At 30.0% G+C, this 19,546-nt stretch overlaps 1 protein-coding gene across 1 annotated transcript; it reads left to right on the plus strand.

Annotated features, from left to right (window-relative positions):
- The first annotated feature begins 1,909 nt into the window (after window positions 1-1,909).
- Window positions 1,910-14,996, plus strand: LOC140865071 (short-chain dehydrogenase TIC 32 B, chloroplastic-like). Its single transcript, XM_073269579.1, has 8 exons — window positions 1,910-2,322; window positions 3,535-3,766; window positions 3,869-3,948; window positions 5,806-5,962; window positions 9,675-9,756; window positions 9,997-10,084; window positions 13,618-13,664; window positions 14,563-14,996. The coding sequence occupies exons 1-8, from the start codon at window positions 2,199-2,201 to the stop codon at window positions 14,770-14,772; spliced, it is 1,020 nt and encodes a 339-aa protein (XP_073125680.1). The 5' UTR covers window positions 1,910-2,198; the 3' UTR covers window positions 14,773-14,996.
- Window positions 14,997-19,546: the final 4,550 nt, after the last annotated feature.

The following is a 19,546-nucleotide window of genomic DNA, read 5'->3' on the forward strand; positions in this document are numbered from 1 at the left end:
AAGCACAAGTCAATTCTCTTCAAGTTATTTTAGTTGTATCAAGGAATAGCAATCACATGACCTTTCTATGTTAGCACACACCTTAAGCCCTGAAACAAAACATCGATGTAGACAATACCTCCAGATCCATATGGCAGTGCTAAAGGGTGTTGCAGTTAGAAAGCTGTATATTAAGTTCTCGAAAAATTTTCCTTGAGCTTGGCTTACCACATATGGCACATCTTTCCAGGTAAGCTGCATCATAGTTTTAGCGACCTTAGAGAATTTCACGATAAAATGGAAATAGGATCTAGAAAAACCTAGAAATATACAGATTGCACCTGCTGTCAAATGACGCGAACAATTTAATACCATCTCAACTTTTCTCGGATCAACATATACTCTTTCTTGGATATAACATGACCCAAGAAAATAACTTAGTCAATCCAAAGCTCACACTTTCTCGATTTTGCATACAACTGATGCTCTCGCAAAGTCTGTAGGACAATACTCAAATACTTACCATGCTCAGCTAAACGATGAGAGTACACAAGAATGTAATCAATGAAACACAATAACAACTTATCCACATAGTCTCGAAAGACTCGATTCATCATATCCATGTAGAATATTGGTGCATTCTTAAATCCAAAAAACATTACCAAAACCTCACTTTCAGACCGTCCAAACACTTCGGACAGTCAGAACTCACTTTTGTGGATCGGAACTCAAAATTAATCAAATGTTCCTAGTTTATTAATTAATGGCATCCTAATTATGTTTTATTATTTAATTATGTAATGCGAAACTCAAGTCATAACATTCAATTTCCTAAAAAAAAAACCAAACAATTCTATTAGCTTACGAATACCAATTGGTCATTTCCACAACTTGAAAATTTATTTTCAAGTATTAAGATGCATCTTGTTTGATGATGTCGAATTTTTTCTCTGGGTTCGGTCTGATAAAATGGATCTTCCAACTTCTTTATAAAGCAGGTCGGGTCGGGCACCACTTAGATCTGCACAAGCAACAGCTAGGTCAAGGGGCGTCGAAAGTGTTTTCGGCGTGACCCCTCCAATGCCTAAGTCAGTGGCTTGAAGGCAGAGAGTATGATTAATGCGAAAACTGAGAGATATGAGTGGGTGAATGTGTGATGAATAGTGAATAGTGAGTAATGAATAATGAATAATGAAACCATAACAGTACCTGTATTTATAAAAAAAAATAGAGTAAGTTACCTAGTCGAACTTTAACATGTCCTGAAGTAGGACTCTTCATTCATTGGTCCGTCCTTGAGTTTATCCATATCTCATTCATATCTGTGCAATGACCAAGCTTATCTTCAATGTATTTGAGTCTTACTTAAACTAGAAAACATACCAAGCCCACTGGGCCCCAGCTCGGGTCGGCCCATTAATAGCAGTTCAGGTCTTGACGTGCCCTAACAGGTAGAAAACTGGGCTGGACCTTATATCTAATAATAATCCTATAATTGGGCCAACCCTCTTAAACTCATATTGAACGGGTTCGGGTTAAAATAATTTTCCGGGCTAACATTGTTGGTTTAGAAAAGGCATCAATAGCTATTAATTATGAAGATCAGCTCGATTTTAATATACTATTTTAAAAGAGTTTATTTACTTTTCTCTAAACTCTATCAATGGTCCTAATATGTGGATTATGAATTTATAAAAATATATATATATATCATTTAAAATCTTCATTAACAAATCCACCTCAGTCGCTTAAATAAATAATATCCATCGCTTAAAAAAAGGTACAATGATGGAGAGAGACAAAAACTTAAAGATGGTCAAACCAATAAATAAAAAATAATAAACCCTTTAGGAAATCAGGAAAAAAACAATAATAAATACTTCCTTAAAATAATTAAACCGAATGCTCAATCAATGACAAAGATGCAATCCTCCTAATTGATTCCCTAATCCCCACCAATCCCCATTATAAAATCCCCCCCACTAATTTCTTTCTTCCACACTCCACCACCTCCATTATATAAAAATAAAATAAAAGAACTATACATACAACCGATGTATGTATAAATTTGGAGCCCTGCAAAAACTGCAGAAAAGCAAAAGGCTATCATTTCCCTTTCCAAGTTACTGTGTTTGTTGACTCTTGCAAGTGCAAAGGTATACGTACTTTGATCTCATCGATCTCCCCCCGGTCCAGTCTTTTAAAAGACACAATAATAAATGCTTGAAATGGTTAAGTATTTGAGTGGCTCCGCCGGGGCCACAGGCTTTGGGTCCAACTCCTCCGCCGAGGATGTCACCGCCTTCTGCCACCATCTCCGCTCCATCACCGCCATCATCACAGGTACCCGAAAATATATATCGCCATCCTATTATATACAGTAGCTATTACTATTATGTATTTTTATTTGCTGTTTGTTTAATTTTATATTTTTTACGATATAATTAGTTAATTATTCAGTTTTTGGCGTATATATATATAATATAATGGGTTACTATTTTATATTTATTATAATTTTAAACTTTATATTTTAATTATATAGAATGGGTATTACTAATTTTTATAATACTCAAATTATCAAATATATGGTTAATTATATACATTTTTTTATTATTTATAACTTTAATTTCGATCTAAGTTATATGATTTTATTTAATTAAAAAATATTGGTTTTCTTAATATGATTGTTATAAAAAAGGATGATTGTTAGAAAAAAAACTTTTTTCTTTTTCATTTCTTCCTTAAAATTACAAGTAGGGACAACCGAGTATATTATCATCATATCATGTTGCATCTTCTGCGATGTTTATCTAGTTAATTTTAAAAAGACGGTTTCAACGGGGAATCTTTTTAAAAGAGGTAAATTGTTAGAAAATATATATAGAATAATAATTAATGCTAATTTCTTTGATGCCTATATATTACTTAATTAATATAGCTTTTGTAAAATCGTCTCACAAACATAAATCTTTTAGATATATATATCGACTCAACCTATATTTATAATTATTATACTTTAAGCATAAAAGATAATGTTTTTCTCCATAGTCGAGTCAAATAAAATATTTGTTTCATAAAATTCACATTCGAAACTGTGTTATATGAGTTTAATTTTACTTATAAGGGTTAGAGTAATTAATTTTTGGGTCATGTTATAATAATAAGAGTGTTGGTAATGTTAAAAAAAAAAAAGTGATCATAATTTTTTTAAAAAACAAATTTGTTAGCAAATAAACCATCAATCATTTTTTATACAGTGCAAATACTATCTTTAAAGTGTTTGAGAGAACTTTTACTTAATTTAAAGTGATTCTTTTAAAGATTATAAAAAGAAGTGGGATAAAAGTCAAAGTAGAGAATATTTGAAAATAAAATTTTAAAACTAATACAAGCTAAATTTTAAGTGTTTTGATAAAAATTGTTTTCAATTATAATTTGAGGACTGTGTATGTTAATACACGCTAGGAAAATTGCAAATGCCACTTTTTTTTTTCCTTAATTTCCCTCTAAAAAAATTAACATATTTTAAAATTTTCTTCGAACTATATATAACAGGTGCGACATCAGGGATTGGTGCCGAAACGGCTCGAGTGCTAGCAAAGCACGGTGCACGGCTGGTGCTGCCGGCGCGGAGCCTCAAAGCTGCGGAAGAAACCAAAGCTCGTATACTATCAGAGTATCCCGAGTCGAAAATCATTATAATGAGTCTTGATCTTAGCTCATTGGACTCGGTACGAAGATTTGTAGCCGAGTTCGAGTCACTTGATCTACCTCTCAATCTCCTCATGTAATTGATAACTTTTTAATCTTTTTCATATAAATTGCAGCAACGTAAAAAAGTATATTCATTGTATTAACGTCTTACTTATATATATATATTTTTGAATAGAAACAATGCGGGAAAATTCTCGTATGACCATGCAATTTCTGAGGATGGAGTCGAGATGACTTTTGCTACAAATTATTTAGGTAAGTTTTAATTTTTTTCAAATCCCTTTTGCATTGAATTAAAAAAAATATAACTAGTTTCAAGTATATTACTATGTTTTGATTTAATTTAGTGAGAGACACATATTACTGACGATGATTTAATATAAGTGATCCATAGATGGTAGGCTGACGATTTTCTTTCTTGGAATTATAAAATTCAAAATAATTATTCTAAATATAGAAATTTCAATCCGCAACAATTCTTTGTCGTTACGATTTCGTTCAATTTTTAGGTAGTGTTTGAGAGAGCCTTTTAGAAAACACTTCTAATTTTTCATTCACAAAAGTTTTGAACTTTTGTAAATAAAAAAGTTAAAAGTGTTTCCTTGAAACTTTCTCAAATTATTATTTTCATGTTAAATCTAATGTACATCATGATGTTAACGAATGCATACATCAATTAAAGCTTAATTATTCATAAATAATCCATACATCAGTAGTCTCTCCATGCCAAGTCAGAATGTAATCGACATAAAAAGAATACAACAATAAGCCAATAAGTAAATTTTCATTAAAAAACTAAAACCACGGGTACTGAACTTGGTATATTATAAGCAACCCTTTGGAATTTCCATGTATAAAAATATTTCCATATTTATCGAGATCATGGAAGATCTCTCAGCATCTTCAAAAAGGTTTATTTCAATATATTTTTACAGGCATTACCCCCACGATAGATCTAAGAGTTCTCATTTATCAATACATGCGGGGTCCACTAAAAAATAATTAACCCACATTTATTAGTAAATGTACACCGTTAGATCTATGTCAAAGCAGTGCCTGCATAGGTAGGATCTAACTTACCCTTGAAAAATAGAATAATTATTAACCGCATCTGAATCCGACCCGAGCCCACATAAGAGCCTCGGGAGGTTGGCCCAAAGGTACACACTCGGATTGATGAATCTTATATAATTTTTTAAGCAATCAACATGTTATAACAATTAATTCGTTTATACCAATTTTTTCATTTTCTTTATTTTTAATTTTTATTAATTTTATATAATTTTTCAAGCACTCATATTATAACAATAAATTAATTTTTATACAAATATTCAAAATTTAATAATAATTATATAAATACATAGTTGAGAGTGTGAGTATCAAAATTAAAGATAATTAAAAAAAAGGTAAGTGATATACAGGGTAAGTATATTGTTGTTATTTTACTAAAAATTAAGTTTCGAAGCAAAAAAAAATTTCGAAACACTCAAATTTTAGTTTATATTAGCTTTGAACTTATATTTTAAGGGTGTGTTTGCAATCACTAAAAAAAAGTGATTGTTAGCTTTTGGCTTAAAAAAATCATTTTTGTGTGTTTTTTAAATTTAGATTATGTGTTAGCTTATACTTAACTTAATTGAAATCCAAAAGCTAGGCATGTGGTGATTATGATTCTCCAAAAGTGATTCTAATAAGAAGTTCATTGTTAAAATCACTTTAATCACTTATTTAGCAAACACTGCCAAACTTTGATTTTTAGATTTTCACATTTGTTTTCAAACACTACCAACTTTTAATTTTTCTTAAATTTTTTATAATATATAAATTAAGCACTTCTATAAAAGCACAATCTATTGCAAACACTCCCTAAATATTTACAATTTTTACTTCTCACCAACTTTTTAATATTAATTATGTAAAAGAATCAATTCAAAATAAGTAGAAGGTCTTGCAAATATTATTTTATTTAAAATCATGGAATTAATTTGTTAAAAAAAACCATGATATTGTTAACACGGGTAATGCTAGTATTTTTAAAACTTAATTGATAATTGATGGAGCTATATATATATTTAATTTGTGTGGATTATATTGTTAACATATATAAAATAGGGCATTTCTTACTTTCGAAACTACTGTTGACGAAAATGGTGATGACCGCGAAAGTGAGCAACATACAAGGAAGAATAGTGAATGTCTCCTCCGGCATTCATGGTTGGTTTTCCGGCGACATGATCGGTTATCTCATCTCAATAACCACCGATAAGAGGTATTTACAATTTATTATTGTTATTACTTATTATCAAATGAAATTACTCGAAGCCATCTCCTATAATTATCTTCACTATATATAACTATACTAATTCAAATCAATCTAATATTCTAAGAATTTGAAATACATCATTTATTAAATTAATTTAGTTTCTAATTATGTGTTTCCTATCTTTAGAAACTAAATACCCAACATGGCATTTTATTAAATGCTTGTAGCTAAGACACGTACGTGCATTGTGTATATGATTAGAGTAAAATATGTAAGGTAGGTTGAATATTACCGTAATGTCCTTAAGGTAAATTGAACTAAATTGTTTAAGAGAATATTATATATATATATATATATATATATATATATATATATATATATATATTATGATCTGTAAATCCGCAACTGCTATCTTTCGGTACATACTGTGTAAACCTCGGACTAACCTAAGAAAATATTATATTTTGTAAAACTCCTAGATGTGATATCAAACTAAAAATGTTGCAAATATTTTTTTGTAATATTCTTTTATGTTGAATAAGGATGTAATCATTTAAAAATTCAAAATTATAGATAATGATGAAATAATAATTTTTTTAGACATTATAGTTATAGATAAATAAAATATTGATCAAAATTAGATTTTTATTAGATTTTTTTAATTAAATTACGATGAAGTGCTTTTGTACTTTTGTAAGAATATTTTTGATTTATCAAAAATTATACTCTATTTCCCCTTGTATTATATAATAGTATAGATATCTATGCATTATTTAATTTTTTTTTATGAAAAAGGGAAAACGCCAATTTTTTTTTTAAATAAATTATAATGATGCAAACGAAAATATAGTTTCCACTTCTTTTTCCGTATTTGTTTACTACATCCGCTCATTCCGACTTCCGAGGTTGGAGGTTGGTGATTGGTGAGTGTATGTCTATGCATGGAAAAATATCGTATTTTTGGTATATCAAAGTTATTATATTGAAAAAATATCGAATTATCGAATTTTTGGTATAAAATTTTGGTACGGTACAGTAATAGTATGAAATTTGAAATTTTTTTTATATATCAATATGCCGATATACCGAAACAATATAAAAATATTTACAAATATATAATATTTATAAATAATAAATTTATAATTTTAAAAATATAATATTTTTTTTTATATAAAACGGTATATAGCGATACCGTACAAAAGATATCGATATATCGAGAGTTTTGATACGATATCGGTATAAAAATTTTTTTATACCATAATTTTTGCTATGATACGGTATACCACCCCTAGGCATATCATCACATAAATCTTTCCCTTTGATGAGATAGTAATCTTGAGGAAAATTAGATTCTGCTTGTAAAAACACTGCTTCAAAGAAGATTTAAAGGTGTGTTATTTTCAATTATTTGACTTTAATTTGATCATGCAAGGTTGATATTAGTTAAATTTTCTTTAAATCCCCAAATCTAAACATAATTTTACATTCAGTTTTTTTCATAAAAAAAAATATGTTTGAATACCCTGATCTATAACAAAATGTTTCTGCACTCCCTAGGTTTGCATGTTTTTTCTCAAATAAAATTCAGTACGAAACAATGAAAATACAGTACTACTACATGATATTTGAGCATAAATTATTTCAAAGTTGGTACTAATATATGATTTTCGAGTACTCAAAGATATATGCAAATATTTATTAATTATATATTTGTCTTTTTTGAATGAACAACAGCACAAAACATTAAAAATATGGTACTGATATATGATATTGAAGTACCAATTATTTTTGATCTGACACTAATATATAATTATTTAGTATTGAAACATGTTTTGCAAGTGTTGATATGAATAAAGTTGCTCAAATTTTGTATCCAAAATTTTATCATGTGTACTAAATCTAAACCAGTTAGTGCTCAAATATCATATATTAGTATCATATTTTTAATTTTTTGTTGCGATTTTTATCCAAGAAAAAACATGTTGGCTCACAGAATGCAGAAATATCTTTTTATGGATCAGAGAGTTCAACCATATATATATTTCTTTCTTGACAGAGACTGAATGTAAAATTATATTTTGAATTGGGGATTTAAAGAAAATTTACCACGTGTTTTATTGATCTTGTATGTCCAAGTGATCAATTTTGGTCTTTTGAATTTTTTTTATAAATAATCTTTATGCTAATATGATCTCAAAAATCTCGCTTTTATTTTTGCCACTTCCAATCAAATACTAACATAAAATTATTTTTATCCATTATCACCTTCTGGGCTTAAATTTATAGATCGTTATCCTTCCGTTATAATTTTTTTTACTTTATTTTCAGTCATGTTTCTACTGAATTAGTGATATGCGTTCGAATAACATGGATTATATGATGGTGTCAGATATTATTTATATAAATTTATCTCACTTGAAAAACAGGTATCTTATTTAATTCGATTCATAAAAAAATATTAATTTTTTATATCAAATTTATAGATATAAGTCGGATCGACCCGTCACGCGGATGATATTACCACTTCAACAAAAAGAATTACTATATTATCTATATATTCTTCTATATATAAAGAATCCACGTATTAGACGCTATCTTTTATTTTACCAAAATTATATTTACGTGATATAGATATTACACTTTTTTTTTTGTTTTTTTTTTAATTTTGACATTTTAAATTGCAGTTTAGTCCATCGATAATTTTTACAACTATGATATTACTCTTATTTGAATATAAATCAAATTAATTGAAAAAATATTATACACATCAGTACACTAGTTATATATAATTTTTGAAACAACTATATTAATCGATTTGGTCTTTCGATGTGACATCAACATCAAATTACTTGTCCTGCTTAGAAATACTCAATCATTTTTATTGTAGGAAAGAAAATAAGTTGAAATCAAAATTGCACCGTCTCCACTAGGGCTGGCAAAAAATACCGAAATGCCGTCATACCGCCTTTACCGTACCGAAAAAAAACCGAAAAATATCGAAAATTTCGGTATACCTTAAATTACCATACCGAAATTTTCGATATCGGTATCGGTATAAGATTTTCGAATTTTCGGTATTTCGGTATACCGAAAAAAAATCGGTATACACGGTATCGGTATGATACCGTGTATACCGATATTTTTTTAAAAAAAATAGTATAAAAAAATCGGTATACGCGGTATCATATCGATACCGTACCAAATTTCGATATTCGATACGGTATCGGTATGGATTTATGTCATACCGACATGTCGGTATACCGAAATTTTTGGTAAGGTATCGGTATCGGAAATTTCGGTATCGAAATTTTCGGTACAGTATGCGGTATATCGTACCGAACCACCCCTAATCTCCACTATCTTATAGAATTCATTAACGCCTCTAATTTAAAAATTATAGGAAATGTTTATCAACTTCTTTCCATCTCACATAATTTTTTATTCTTTATCTTTCTCAAATTTTAATTTACTTATTATTTTTTTTTATATTGCACATGCATGACATGTGCCTGGATGAGTATAAATGAAACAAGGTATTTCTGAAAATGAAAAACCAATTTCTGTGAATTATCCTTATTTAATCCAAAAACTTAATAGGGTTACCAGATCGAGAGACTGCTGGTTGAAATAAATGAACCACTGAAATTAATAAATGAGGTATTACGACGTTTGACTTTATTCCCAAATAATTAATGTATATTTTTGTCTGTTTTGACAGTAAATTCGATCCGACACGTGCATATGCTCTTTCGAAGCTGGCCAACGTTTTGCATACCAAGGAACTTGCCTCCAGACTGAAGGCAACTCTTATTTTCTATTTCTTAATTTATTTGTTTGCATTTTTTTAATATAATAAAAAATTATGATTTAAATATGTATTGCACAAGGAAACTTTTATTTTTATGTTTTAATTCATTTATTTTATTTTTTTATCATACGAAATATATATTTCAAAAGACAACTCCGATTTTTTTATTATTTTTATTTTCCTTACAAATTTTTATATCACACGAAAAATAATAATTTACACAATATCGCAGGAAATGGATGCAAACGTGACAGCAAATTGTGTCCACCCAGGAATTGTGAGAACTGGACTGACTAGAGACCGCGAAGGCTTCGTTACTGGTAAAATTACATCTTTCTATTTGAGTTATTTGCACCAAACATCCCTCTAAAACATCTCCTGTGAAATATTAAAAATGCATATTTTACCCGTGTGAAAATAATTTTTAAATCTATTCAACCTATAATACACAATTTTTATTAAAATCTAATTATAAAATATTTAGCAAACATTTTTTGTTTTATTAATTTTATTTTTATTTTAAAATTATTATAATTATATAATTATTTTCTAAAAAATATTATTGTTTTATCTTGTTATCATTATTTTATTAAACTTTCTTCTTGTTTCCAATTTTTCCATTAAACGTGCATTCATAAACAAGTATTTAAATAATTTCAAGTACTAAAATATTGAACTAAACCGATAAGTTCAAACATATTACTTTTTCGATTTATGACTATATATTATTGAACCAAAATTTAAATTTTTCGAGAATATGTATTGCAGAATTTGTAATAAATAGTAAAAAAATAACATGCTTATATAATTCTAAATCGAAAAAGTAACATTCATGAACTTATCATTTGGTTCAATATTTTGATATTTTTAGATATTTAAATACTTATTTATGAATCATGTTTAATGAAAAAGTTGAAAGCACGGAGTGATTTGATAAAATAATGATAACGAGATAAAATAATAATTTTTTAGAAATAAATTAATTAAAAATTATAAATTTAAAAAAATAAATAAAATTAAAAATGTTTGAAAAATATTTTATAATTAGATCTTAATAAATTTTGTGTATTATTATTTAATGAAAATTATGCAATTCATTTTTAAAAATTTAGATTTTGGTTCAAAAATATATAATACTAAATTGAAAAGTAATATGCATGAAATTATCATTTTCATTTAATATTTTGGTACTTTTAGATATTTAAATCTCGTTTATGAATGCATTTTTAATTGAGAAGTTGGAAACAAGAAGAAAGTTTAATAAAATAATGATAACAAGATAAAATAATAATATTTTTTAGAAAATAATTATATAATCATAATAATTTAAAATTCAAAATAAAATTAATAAAACGTAAAGTGTTTGCTAAATATTTTATAATTAGATTTTAATAAAAATTGTGTATTATGAGTTGAATAGATTTAAAAATTATTTTCACAGGGGTCAAATATGCATTTTTAATATTTCACAGGGGTATTTGGCGCAAAAAAAAATATCAAAATCTTTTTCCAATCGCATGAGGGGCGCGTGCATAACAATCACTCATCTGAAGGGGCGAGTGTGCTAATTTTTTAAAAGGTCAGGGTTGAAGATGCCTATTAAAATTTTACAGGGGAGAAGTGTACATTTTCAATATTTCACAGTGGTGTTTGGTGCAAATAACTCCTTTCTATTTTATTAAAATTTGCGAGCAATAATAAGTAATTTTTACTTAATTTTTTGAACCTTGAATAAAATTTATAATTATATCCTTCTCTTAACTGTATTAATAAGTTGAAGACTATAGATCACTACCTTATAATTTGTTTATTATAATTATTATATATCTGTTTTTAAATTTTTATAATTACTTTATTTTATTTTAAGCTAAACTTTGCATATTAAATTCTTCATAGCATTTATGAAAATAACAATGAAATTAATTTGCATAAAAATTATGTATTTAAACAAAATTTATGTATATGCACACATCTCAAGCAACAGATAAAAATTATTGATTAAAGTTAGTAAACAAAAAAAATATGTTATGTGATAAATCCAAGAGTTATTCATCCCAAAAGACTTGCATATTGAGTGATAATAATCTCATAAGTTTATAACACATTCTTTATTAGTGTTTTCAATGTGGGACAATGTAGTATTGTCGATCCCTTGAAAAACCGACATCTGTGGCGACCCACTCTAGACGACTTTTACTCAGCTTTCAATATTCAGTGCATTCATCATGTACCTTAATTCATCCTAATTCAACCTATAATTTTTCACCATCGACATTGATCCGATGGTAGTCACCCATTTCGTTACGCCGACTTTCAACGAGATCACTAATTTAAGATATAAACCCAATGTGTATCCATTCCAAAAATCTTGTCTATTGGATGCATGGTGTAACCTCATAAGTTTATAACATACTCTTTATTAGTTTAATATTTCAATGTGAAATATTGTAACAACATAAGTTTTTATTTAAAAGTGAGCATAGAATAAGTAAACAATATTAATATTCTTCATATTATAAGATCATATGATTATCATGGTTATTATTAATGTAACATATAAATAAATATTTTTTGATAAGTTTTGGGATATTTGTAATTGAAATTTGGAAAGATGAGAGTTAATAAAATTTACGGGGATATATTGATATTTTAATAAATGAATTTTGACATAACTATACTCAAAAGCTAGTTTAAGGGGGATATATTTGTCTTTGTCTATATATTAAACTCCCAAGATATATTTACTAACCAATGTGGGTCACAATTGACACATCAACTAATTTAATATATAGATAAAGACAACTCTCTTCTCTTGAGCTAGTTTTTTGGTAGAGTTAGGCCAAATCCATTTCTTAACATGGTATGAGAGCCCAGTTTCACCGTTATGTGTTGGAATGCCTATAGTTTGACCACTCGTTAATGTCTCTACGCTCCTGTCGTTTTATTTTTAATGTGAGAGAGGTGTGTTGGTGATAATTGTCTCCCACATCGGTTGGGTAAATATTCTGGAAGTTTAATATAAATACAAAAACAACTCCTCCTTGAGCTAGCTTTATAGGATGAGTTAGGTCCAAGTTCATTTCTTAACATGGTATCAGACCTCAGGCCCACCGTTATGTGTTAGACTGCCCAAAGTTCGGTCATTCGTTAATATTTTCACGCTCTAGATATTCATTCTTGGACGTGTGGGGGTATGTAATAATATGTTTCACATCGGCATGATAGAGTTTTAGGAGTTTCTTATATAGTCAAGGACAATCCTCCACTCTTGAGCTAGCTTTTGGGTGGAGTTAGGTCCAAGTCCATCTCTTAGCATGAGCTCAGTTCTACCGTTATGTGTTGTACTGCCCATATATAGTTGTGTCACTTGTCTCATAGTTGAACCACCCGTTAATGTCTTCATGCTACGGTCGTTTTATTCTTGGCATGAGAGTGGTGAGTTGATGTGTTAATTGTGTGCCACATCGATTAGATAATTATCCTGAGAGTTTAATATATAGACAAAGACAATCATCTCTCATTGAGCTACCTTTTGTGTGTTTTTTGGTCGAAATCTATTTTTAAACATGATATTAATATATCACAACTTATTTTGGTAGTTTAAAAGCTATTTAAATTTTTTTATAAAACTTTTTATTTATAATCTCTCAAAAAACTTATAGACCAAACAAAACCCTCACTCACTGGATTCTGTGAAGCTTTGTTACTCGTAAATATACGTTAAATATGGTTTTTTTTTTCCAGAAAAGTTAAGAGGATTATTTTGAATTTTTTGCATATTATCAGGAGTTTGTCAAATTACTTGAAATAGTCAAACATCTAAAAAGAGCCTGTAAAATTTGTCAATATGCAGATTTGGTATTCTTTTTGGCTTCCAAACTCTTGAAGACCATACCTCAGGTAGTTTGACATCATTTTATTTTTAAATGCTTAATATATATTATGGCTTATAGTTGACATTTTGTTTTATGTGCGGCTAACATGCTATTTTAACGATGTAACATGAATACCTAATACTTTATTTTAAGATACATCAAAATTTATAAAGATTAATCAATGAGCAATAATTTTATATGAAAAACTCATTTTTTTCCCTGAAAAAAAAAATGAAACTCAATTTTTTAATAATTAAAAATACTATGCAAAGTTTTGTCATTAAAGAATATTTGAGTTGGTAGAGCAAGTGAACAGTTGACCTATGGTGAGAAAAAAAATAATACTATACTAAATTTTTTGTCATTCAATGCAAGATTTGATCCTCAATTGAATTTAGTTCATTATATGCATCTGCCTGTTCCATTTATTTCAAAATTAAAGTTTCACGAATCCTCAACTCTATTAAATAATTTTGAGAAGAGCATTGATTACATGAAAAAGAAGACTTCAGAAGCAGGATTTATAGTTGCTCGGCGTTATCTTTATGTTTTGAGACGGTTTTACGGATTTATATTCGTGGGATGGATCTGTTCCGTCCATACATGTGATGGAAAGTAATAATTTTAATATAAAAATAATATTTTTCATGAGTTGGATCAGGTCGAATATCCATCTCACAGAATTGATTCGTGAGAGGGAAATTAGTTTTGTGTATGACCTTTGGCTGATCAAGAATCACTCCGTCTTAATAGTACAAATTTAGTTATAATATAATTATTCGTCCGATGAAATTGAAATTAAATTTATACTTTAGATATTTCTTATCCGTATATATACTAAAATTTAATTGAACATAATTTAATTTCTTGTCTGATAATTCGTCTTAATAAACCTTCATATACATATGATATGACGACTGCAGGCAGCTTCTACGACTTGCTATGTCGCCACGAACCCTAGAATGGTAAACGTGACCGGAAAATACTTTTCGGATTGTAATGAAGCTTCGACGTCGAAACTTGGATCGAGCTTGACGGAGGCTTCAAGGTTATGGTCTATTTCTGAACTTATGGTCTCCGGAAACTCGAAAATTATTTTTGATTCGTTTGGTCCCTTTCAAAGAAATGAATAGGTCGTGATAAAATATGATAAAAATAGGTGGAGAAATGTTTTAATTGAGAAAGAAATGTAGAAATTATATAATTACATATATCTACGACTTATCATGATGTTTAAAAAAAATAGAATTAGTTAGATTAGAAGAAAATTTCCGTTCAGGACTTATTTTTATGTGCATAATATGTAATGCCATGAGCTTTCGGTGGTTTTTATTTTAAAAAAATGATGATATGCATTATTGTTGGCCCTTTTAACATAATCTTTTTCGGTAAGTTAGATCCTACCTATATAGGCACTGCCTTGAGGTAGATCTAACGGTGGACATTTATCAATAAATGTGGGATCCATTTTTTTTTAGTGGACCTCGCGTGTATTGATAAATTAGGACCCTTAGATCTATCATGGGGTAATACCTGTATAGATAGGTTGAAATGAACCATTTTTTCGTCATGATTTGTGGATCTAGTTTAATTTAATATATTAAATATATGTAAATTTTGATTGAATGATTTGAGATCAAAGAATTTGAAATCCGAACTTTAAATCACATTTTGTTTTAGTACCTCTAAATTTTATGAATTTTAAATCCTCCATTTTCGTTTTTAATTTCTTTAAGAATGAATATGATTGGATTTTATATTCTCAATGTAAATAATTTGAAATTCAATTCTTTTTTCTTTTATCGACTACTGCTTGAGTGATAAATTAAGGCACAAACATTTGAAAGAAGTGTACAAAATAGCTTTGAGTTTGGTTTGGGGGAGATTATTTTATTTCATAATCCAGTCCCTCTTGTTCGGCCAAAAAAGTATGAGAGGGAAAAAAAATCTTAAATTTGGTGATGATAAATATGAGAAAAAAATAAATACCCAAGCATATCAGTTGATACGTTGAAAAAAACCAAAAAAAAAACACATTCGATATGTAATAATCTCTTAACAATACTAAAATGATAAATAATCTCTTATAAATTTAGTAATTTTATTGGACCAAGTTTTCAGATAAAAGGAACTAGTCTGAACTTTTCAAATCAATCCTCATTGCCAAACCAACTTAGACAAATCCAGAACATATCAAATCATATCTTCCGAGCATCATTCAAGACCAGTCTATGTTGTTGAAGATAAATCCAAAATATGCCGTTGGAGATTGAGACATTATAATTCGTACCCGATCATATTCAAATTTCCTCACTATAGTTAGTATTATTCTTGGAAAGAGGACAAAGACAAATGGCACATTATGCTTGATTGTCGGTTATTTTTGGATCAGATGTGCACGAGCTAAATTTTTGAACATTGAAAATTCCTCATTATAAATATTTTAATATAAAAAGCAGTTGCAGCTCTCTGGAATCTTTGAATCATCAAGCATATATACAATTGTTCTAAAAGCTTTCAATATCTTCACATTAAAGGAAAGAACCTATAGTAGTCCGGTTCCATTTTACAAGATTAAGTAATAAAAATTGATCAAACATTGATTAGAGGTTTAATTTGTAATTAAATGGACGCATTAGGGAATTTTGACCAAGGCCAGTTCGAACCAGAGTTCGGAGGGTCCGAACCCTTCGGAGGTACAGATCAAGGATCGGAGGCTACGGTACGTTCGGAGCGTCCGAACCAGGATCGGAGCGTCTAATCTCAGTTAGGCCATGTAATTGATGAGGTGTCAAGATTGATCGGACACGCAGCAGTTCGGAGCCTCCGAAGTAAGGATTGGAGCGTCCGAACTGTGCATGCAGTAACATGGTATGCATGCAGATATCGGAGCGTCCGAACCCCCGATCAAAGCATCCGATCTCCTCCTATAAATAGGGGGTTCCGAGGATCACATTTTCACACCAAAATCACTACTCTCTCTCCCGGTTCTTAGTTTATTCCAAGTGTTTTGGGGTGTTTTCAGTCTTCCTAAGCTTGGTACGGGAGTTGGAGATATGGGTGGGCGTTGGGTTCGGGTAGTTTGGATCGGGTACCCGATAGGTCGGGTGGAAAATTTTACTATCCGAACCCGATCCGAAAATGTCATCGGGTACCCGAAAAAGTCGGGTAGTTTCGGTTACCCGCTAGCCGGGTACCCGAAAACTGCAGCCCCTTTTTGAAAAAAAAAAAAAATCTCATACATATAAATCTAAACACATCAAAAATATGTTTTTTCTACAGGTAAATTATAAAATAAAGCACGAATAATATGTAGCAAAAAAACCACGAAAGAGATTGAAAATGATAGGAATATCACTGCAGATTCATTGTCCATCAACTTTAATCCTAAACATTCATTAATATTATCACTAAATAAACACAATAAATAAAGTAATAAACCAATAAATTGAGAGATAGCAATATCAAGGAACCAAATGAGATTAAAACAAAATTTCTTAAGGTTTGTGGGCAGTGGGTTGGTTCATTGGGCTTTCGGATGCCAAATATTGTGGGCTATAGACTATTAGTCATATTATATAATTTTATTTTAGTGACCCATATTATAACTAAAAAAAAGAAAAAAAAACAAAAAAAATAGTCGGTACCCGATACCCGATCGGGTAGTAAAATAACTACCCGACACCAACCCAACATTCGATAAGTTCGGGTTCGGGTTTTAAAAAACTACCCTACCCGATCGGGTAAAATCATCGGGTACCCGAAACCCGACACTAAACTCTCACCCCTAGTTGGCGAGGTGCTCCGGAGTTGCAGCGGAGTGGTGTCCAAGTTATGGGACAGTCGTCATCAGCGGACTGACGACGGACGAAGGTATAGCTGTAACACCCGGTATTTTTAAATACGTAAATCTGCATGCATAATTAGGGAATTTAATTATTTAAATTTTAGATTTATGGGTTAAATAATTATGTGAATTATTTGTGCATGATTTAATTTATTTTTAAGCATTTAACCCATAATTAGTGATTTTTATGATTTTTAGTATTTAATTGTTTTTGATCGCGTAGACGGGACCGTGGACGGACGAGATGACAACTTTCTATCCAAATTATTTTATGAGTCTTTTAAGAGCCCAAAAATATTATTTTGAGTTTTATTTCCTCAAAATTTTTAGTATTTAATTTTATATAATTTTAGGAGTCCATTTTTATCCAAATTGAGCCAAAATATTGACTTTTAATTAATTTTAAAATTCCCTTAATTATAAATTTCGGGATTTAAGTTAAATTATCAGATTTTTAAATATTATTTAGAGCTTTTAAGTTATATATTGTATATTTAAAACCCTTGTCAATATCTTAATTATTCTATATCCTAATTAAATCAAAAATCACCTAAAATTTCACCCCAAACCTCACGACCTAAACTTTCAGCCGCCTCCATCAGTTTCCTCACCCCCATCCATCATCTTCTTCCTTGAACCACAGCCAAGGAGGTTCCATAGCCGAATTTCTTCGAAGTTTTAAGGTTGCTCGTCGTCCCGTCGTCCCGGAATCGTTTTACACGTTGCTTTCTCTTCAACTTCGGTGCAAGGCATGATTCTTTCTCTTTATTTTTGTGCCATATCAGTGTTCATGCGTGTGTGTGTGTATGCATCAGTTTTATTCAAGTATTTTCAGAAAATATCGAGATTTGTTGGATGTATGCACTTGTTCATGTATTTGTTGAATCATGCTCACGTTTTTATTGGATGGAACGTTCAAGGTCTGTTGGCTAATGTCTAGAGGATGTCTAAGGGTCCTTCGAATCGAGCTAAGTCAGATTTTTAAGGTGTAATATGCTGGAACCATAGCATTTCTTTTCTGGTGCACAACTCGCGCAGGTTTTGTATTTTGAGGAAGAAGACTTCGTTCTCCTTCCTCGGGCCACTATTTTAGGTGCGGCCTGAAGCGTTTGAACCACCTAGATGTTGGTTAGGATTGAGAAGTGGTTTCACGGAAATATATGGCCGGAGTAGGAAGAACGATCGAAAGTCCCAGCGTTGCTCAGGTCTGCGCGCAAGTCTAGGATAGGCTAACTTGCAGAGGTTCGTTCTCCTTCGTTAGGTCATCATTTTGGCTGGTTTTTAGCTTTTTGGAAACGTCTTTGATGTACTACGTTCGTGAGTTGGTTTCATGGCCAAAGGTGGCCAGAGCAAAGAGAAATAAAAGAATTAGTACAGCTGCTCAGCAAGCCGTGAGCAGAAAAATCTGCACAAACATAAGTTATGATTTTTGGGATTATTTCGGGCTGGGCTTGGGCTGGATGGTCCGGGTCGGGTCAGTAGGGTAGTGGGTCGGGTTAAGTTGGTCCGGGTCAGGGTTGGTGGGCCGGGCTCGAGTCTTTTTAATTTTAAAGTATTTTATGATTTAATTGGTTTTTGGGCCATTTAATTTGAATTAAAATGTTTTGGGTTCCATTTAATTACTTTGGGTTAAATTTAAGTATTTGGGCTTAATTAATTTAATTAAGTGAGCCCACTAATTTTTATGGGTTTTAGGGCTCATGGAAGTCATTGGGCCAGTCTTTGGGCTTTCGGGCCCATTGGGCCAGATTAAGTTGTTTTTGGGCCTAGAATGTTTTAATATGCTTTAATTATTTAATTGGGCTTAGAATAATTTTTATTGGGCTTAAGTATGTTATTGGGCCAGTCTCAGTGTTAATGGACCAGATTTAATAAATGGGTTTGGGTGTTAGGGCCAGCAGTCCAGTACAATCCATGAGAAATTGCATGTGTCCTGAATATATATTTAATTATTTTTTTATGCATTGAAGTTATTTTAATATTTATATGTTAGTATGAAATTAAATTAAATATATATAAAGGACACACATTTTAATTAAGTACATGCATTCATGAAATAA

Source organism: Henckelia pumila, chromosome 4 (genome assembly GCF_033568475.1).
Source record: "Henckelia pumila isolate YLH828 chromosome 4, ASM3356847v2, whole genome shotgun sequence".
Lineage (NCBI taxonomy): Eukaryota > Viridiplantae > Streptophyta > Magnoliopsida > Lamiales > Gesneriaceae > Henckelia > Henckelia pumila.

Excerpts from the sequence above, each read along its gene's own strand:
- LOC140865071 (XM_073269579.1), top strand. The coding sequence starts at position 2,199 with ATGCTTGAAATGGTTAAGTATTTGAGTGGCTCCGCCGGGGCCACAGGC. Across the intron at positions 5,963-9,674 it reads TCAATAACCACCGATAAGAG|TAAATTCGATCCGACACGTG; the intron begins GTATTTACAATT and ends CTGTTTTGACAG. Across the intron at positions 9,757-9,996 it reads AACTTGCCTCCAGACTGAAG|GAAATGGATGCAAACGTGAC; the intron begins GCAACTCTTATT and ends ACAATATCGCAG.